The 5,072-nt window shown below is 44.7% G+C and overlaps 1 protein-coding gene across 1 annotated transcript; it reads right to left on the minus strand.

Moving 5' to 3' along the window:
* Window positions 1-2,188: 2,188 nt before the first annotated feature.
* Window positions 2,189-4,457, minus strand: LOC100845954 (transcription factor IBH1). The gene has a single exon (XM_014895444.2). It carries the CDS (start codon window positions 4,051-4,053, stop codon window positions 3,433-3,435), a length of 621 nt encoding a protein of 206 aa, XP_014750930.1. The 5' UTR covers window positions 4,054-4,457; the 3' UTR covers window positions 2,189-3,432.
* Window positions 4,458-5,072: the final 615 nt, after the last annotated feature.

Consider the following 5,072-nt stretch of genomic DNA (forward strand, 5'->3'; position numbering starts at 1 on the left):
GGTATAGAGCGACATGTTTTCGCAGCGTCAGAACACGATCAAAGAGCATGCAAGAAATAGCAAATAAAATAGGAGCGTTGATCATTTTGATAATGATGCAAAAGCACCAATTAACTTGGTGTACCTAGGATTATCATCGATCTAACGGAAGTAGAGGCAGCTTAACTGCTAGCAGACTCGATCCAAAAGAGGTGATATTACATGAATAATTTTTCTGCTAATGTGCCAGGCAGACACTTCAAAACAAAAGTTTTCGTACAATTTCAAGGAAAAAAAATGTGTAAATGCATTGGTCCTAATATTGATGTATGTTATATCATCAATCATGCACAACATGCAAAATAAGTTACTTCATAAACGCCTTCATGTACGTGCTCATAAATCGGAATTATATGCATAGTTACGTACCAAATTAACACCTTATCTGTATATCCACGTGACAAGAGCTCCCCGATATTCCGTAGCGCTAGATATGTTTTGGAAAGTTTTTCATGTATGACTTCTCTAGTACCAAATGGTCCTTGCCAAATTAGTTTGGTTAATTATGTACTCTTTCGCTCTTGCTCACACAAAGAGTGATCAACTGAGATACTCCAGTAGTGGACCAATTATGAGCTCTTGCTCCACGAAATCATGTGCTATGTGGTGATCAAGGTAAATAGTTTTGTTTCCATTGTTTCTTGTTTGTTTCACGGTTTTGCCTGGTTTTCTCAAAATAATCTGCCAATTCTTTTCTACATATATTGAATGCAGGGATCCTGCCCTTGCTTAGGCAAAAAAAATGCGTGACAAACAAATATCAAATTCCGACTCATGAAAATAGGGAAATCTCATCAAATTAGCAACATGTATTGCTGAATACGCTGTATCAAAGTCTGTTTTTTTGGTAGAAAAGAGGGCATGTTTCGAAAATTTTGACAAAATGTCACTCTTTCTTTGCACTTTGATGCAAAAATGCCACAGAAGTCATTGACATATGTCCCCAGGTCCCACCAATAAGTGACACAATGGTATGACATTTTTTTCAAACACAGAGTAAAGCGTGGCATTTTGTCAAATCATTTACATATGCAGGATTTCGGTGCAGCATTGAAGTTAGCTAGGAGGTCAAAGATGTTCTGAAAAAAGAAAGATATGGGAAGTATATATGTTAGCAGAAAATTCGGAGGTGATGCAACATTACAACGAAAATATCACCCGTAAATAGTAAGTTAACCATGTTGATCGGCCAACAATGTTTTTAAACTTTCTTATGACCCGTAGCCTGCAAATGAGTACAACTAATCTTCCAGTGGACCAATTATGAGCTGGTGGACTGCAAAATGTGATTGCTAGCTGTTGATTTTTTTAGTACCATTTTAGTGGTGTGAAATAATTTATATATGGCTAATTTGTGGTCCAATATATTGCAAGATATTGGACAGTGACTTGACCCTATTCTCTTAAGTGAATTGCACACATGCATATATGCAGCTTGTCATGTCAAAAGGTGGGGTCTTCATTCCAAGCTTCACATAAACGTTTGATTGATAGCTACGATGGAGCAACACATTTAGTTTCAAAACCAATGACAGAAAAATTGTGATTCGTGCGACGGCAGTAGATAACAGGTGCAGTGCGCTGGGGTTTAGCCATGACTTTCTCAAAATAATAACATAATATCAACAAATAAAATCAGTGGTAGCTAGCTAGCTCAGATATTTCTGTACAGAGGAAATGCAGTTTGGGTATTTGACTAGTATGCGATGTGGTTCAATCTCTTTCAAGAAGGCACATATGTGAATTATCCTACGTACGTACATACTGATTATAACGTACGCACATGCATGCATATGTATTCCGAATCTCTGAATCTCTGATTACTATATATACAGTGTCTCCCAAGCACCATAGAATTATTCAATTACGTTAATTTCTACTCACGCATACTTCATTTACATATTCCTTTTTAATTACCCTGAGTAGACCAGGTGACAAGAGCTTAATCAACTTCTCTTTCGCGAAGAGAAACATGAGAAAAGAACTGAAACAAGTGAGAACGCTAGTATGTATGTTGAGCCTTTCAAATTCTTAACCCCAGCACATAAAGAAAGCAACAAATGCATGTGTCTAGCTAGGACAACTAAGAACACGGCAAAAGAGAACCAAACAGAGAAAACTAGCATCAAGTACAGACGGAATACTCTGGTGGCACCTAAAAAGGAATAGGTATAAGTTGGCAGTTGAGAGAGAGAGAGAGAGATTGCGAAGGGCAAAACAAAAGGGATGCCGGACTCCGGAGTACCTTTAACAAAAAGATGCTAACCGCCTATGGAGAGAATGTCTTAGGTCCCTTTGGCCACAAGTTATGTCTTCTACAGCTCAAAGATTATAGCAATCCTATCCTCGATAGGTTGTGGATCCCACTTTCTCAAATTTGGGAGGAGCTTGGAAAATAAACACTCTACCAAACCAACTCAGCATAACCACCTTCCTAGCACACCTCTAATTGCACAACGCAAAGGCTAGCTAGCTGGAGCATCATCCAGCTAGCTACATGCTTGCATGTGCCAGGCTACTCTTGATTCTAGCTAGCAGATATGTAGCTTATAAACAGCAATGTAAACTAACTGTCACATGCATCAGGCAACAAAAAATTGTCATGCTTTCATGTGACTGCATATATTTACTCATGCATCCACGGTGGATCGAGTTCACATGATTAGTTACCTACCTTTCACCAAATCAGACCGAGACAGACCTACAAGAGGAAAAGAAACACAGAGAAAAGTGTGTCTGCGTATATAAATATACTTACTCCATAGAATAGCTGCATCTTCTTCAATATATGATCCACCTGCTACGGTGTATTCTAGAAAAAAAAAAAGAATAGCCTGCACCTACATCTGTAGCCGCAAGAAACATGGCATGCATATACATGGCTTCATATATGGTTCAAGAACATATATGCAGATAATCAGCTAAATAATTAACCCAACAATAGTAGCTCGATCATACAGTAAATGTAATTCAATTCCATGTATATATATCCTTCTCTATATCTTACAATTAATTACCTTCCTATTTTCCTCGGTGTGGTTTCAATGTGTTTGATCCCAACCTACGTATACAAATTGCTTATACCCAATCGATATTTTCCTCACCTACTGTTCATAATAATCTTACCAACTGAACATATATACGTGCTCCACCAAATCTCCTCCTCCACCTAATTTCCCTTTCTCCCCCAGTAATCGATCCTTCCTCTATCTTAATCGTCACGCGTATGCATGCATCGATGGACCGACCTCATGTCGATCTATCGAATAAGAGAGACCGATCAGAAGATAAGGCGATGATCGAGCGATGGGGATCGGATGCAAGATGGAACGAGAAATAATTAATTACTGGATCGATCGGCCGGAGACGGAGAAACGATCTGGGATGGACGGATCATTGGCAGGAGAAAAGGTCGGCGAGGCCCTGCATGAGCTGCACCTGCGCGTGCAGGCAGCGCACGTAGTCGGCCGTCTCCTCCAGGAGGCTGCAGTACTCCATCCCGGCGCCCCCGGGCACCAGCCTCCGCAGCGCCTCCGTCCGCGCAGGCTCGCCCCCCGCCGCTGCCTCCCGCCGCGCCGCCGGAGGCGGGAGGGAGAGAGCCGCTGATGATGATGTCTCTCCCGTAGAAGCCGCGCTGCTTATCCCGGCGGCGACGCGGCGTCTTCTCCGCACCAGTACCCCGGCGGAGACCGGCGCCGCCGCCGTCGTGGATCTACGGGCTCGGGCCTGGCGGAGCAGCGCGCGGCTCCAGGCGCGGCGCGGCCCCGCGGCGCGCGCCATGGAGGCGTAGGCCGCGCGGCGGATGGTGCGCGTGCGGCGGCGGGCCGACCCGCCGCCACCGTGGATGACGCGGGACAGCGCCCGCACGAAGTGGAACGCCAGCATCGCCTTCGTCGTCGACGTCGACGCCGACGCCGCCGCGGCCCCCGCGCTTTCGAGGAGAACGCCGCCGCCGCCGCCGCCGCTACTAGGGTTAGGGTTTTCCGGCGGCGCCTCGCCCTCCTTCGCGTCCATCAACCGGCCGCCGACGGCACAACACAACCCCTCGCCTCGCCTCACCTCACAGAGACTCAGAGAGATCACAGAGAATTGAGACCGAAGAGAGAGGGGGAAGGAGGGCGGTGGTTACAGGAGGAGCGTGGCTTAAAAGGCAGGAGAGACGTGGGGAAGGGGAAGGAGAAGAGAGGAATGAATTAAGGCTGGGGGATTGGAGATGATGATATGGTGTGGTGGGGGCTAGAAGAAGAAGAAGATTTGGTTCTCTGACACAAAGGGATCGATCAGGAGATGGCCGGGGGTCCTGCCCCCTTTGTGCTTTGTGCTGTGATGGCTAGAGAGAGCGAGAAACACGGGCGGCTCTGACACAAAATGTCCTGGCCCAGGACATGATCCCGCGGTGTGTCTTATAGTAATCCTACTCCAGTTGACAAGGAGAGACAAAGCATTGCTAGCTCCCCAAAGGAAATGTACATGTGTGGTGTGTAGATAGATAGAGCCATGTGAATGTGGTTGTTGGTTTAATTTTATTTTTGTTATGGCTTATGGGACAAGGTGGATTGAAATTAGTCGTGTTCTAACTAGGAACATGAAGGGAATGATTAATTAAGAGGGACTGATCGAACAACTCCCATGATAAAGCAGCTAGACAGGCCATGCCCATGCGTGCATGTGAAATAAATGGACGAATCGTGCGGGATATGGCAAGAGGTTTAGAAAACACACTCTGGTCGGACGGTGGTCGGATTGAATTTTTTTGAGTTTTGTTGGTCGGACCGTGAAATGTTTTATTAAATAATGACGCAAAGGCGGAAAACATAGGCTTTGCTGAGAAATTCTTGTTGTGAATACGAAGACCTAGAGTCGCGATGACAGAGCAAGGTCATCACAAGAAAGAAAGAAAGAAAAAAAGAAAAAAGAAAGAAAGGACAGAATTGCCACTTAATTTAGTTAGCACGGAAATTAAAATCATGCATGCATGTACTTGGACCGTGTCACTATTCGTTTGAGCACTAGCAAAGCTCGATCGCCAGCAC

This window comes from Brachypodium distachyon, chromosome 5, assembly GCF_000005505.3.
Source record: "Brachypodium distachyon strain Bd21 chromosome 5, Brachypodium_distachyon_v3.0, whole genome shotgun sequence".
Classification (NCBI taxonomy): Eukaryota; Viridiplantae; Streptophyta; class Magnoliopsida; order Poales; family Poaceae; genus Brachypodium; species Brachypodium distachyon.

Excerpts from the sequence above, each read along its gene's own strand:
- LOC100845954 (XM_014895444.2), bottom strand. The coding sequence starts at position 4,053 with ATGGACGCGAAGGAGGGCGAGGCGCCGCCGGAAAACCCTAACCCTAGT.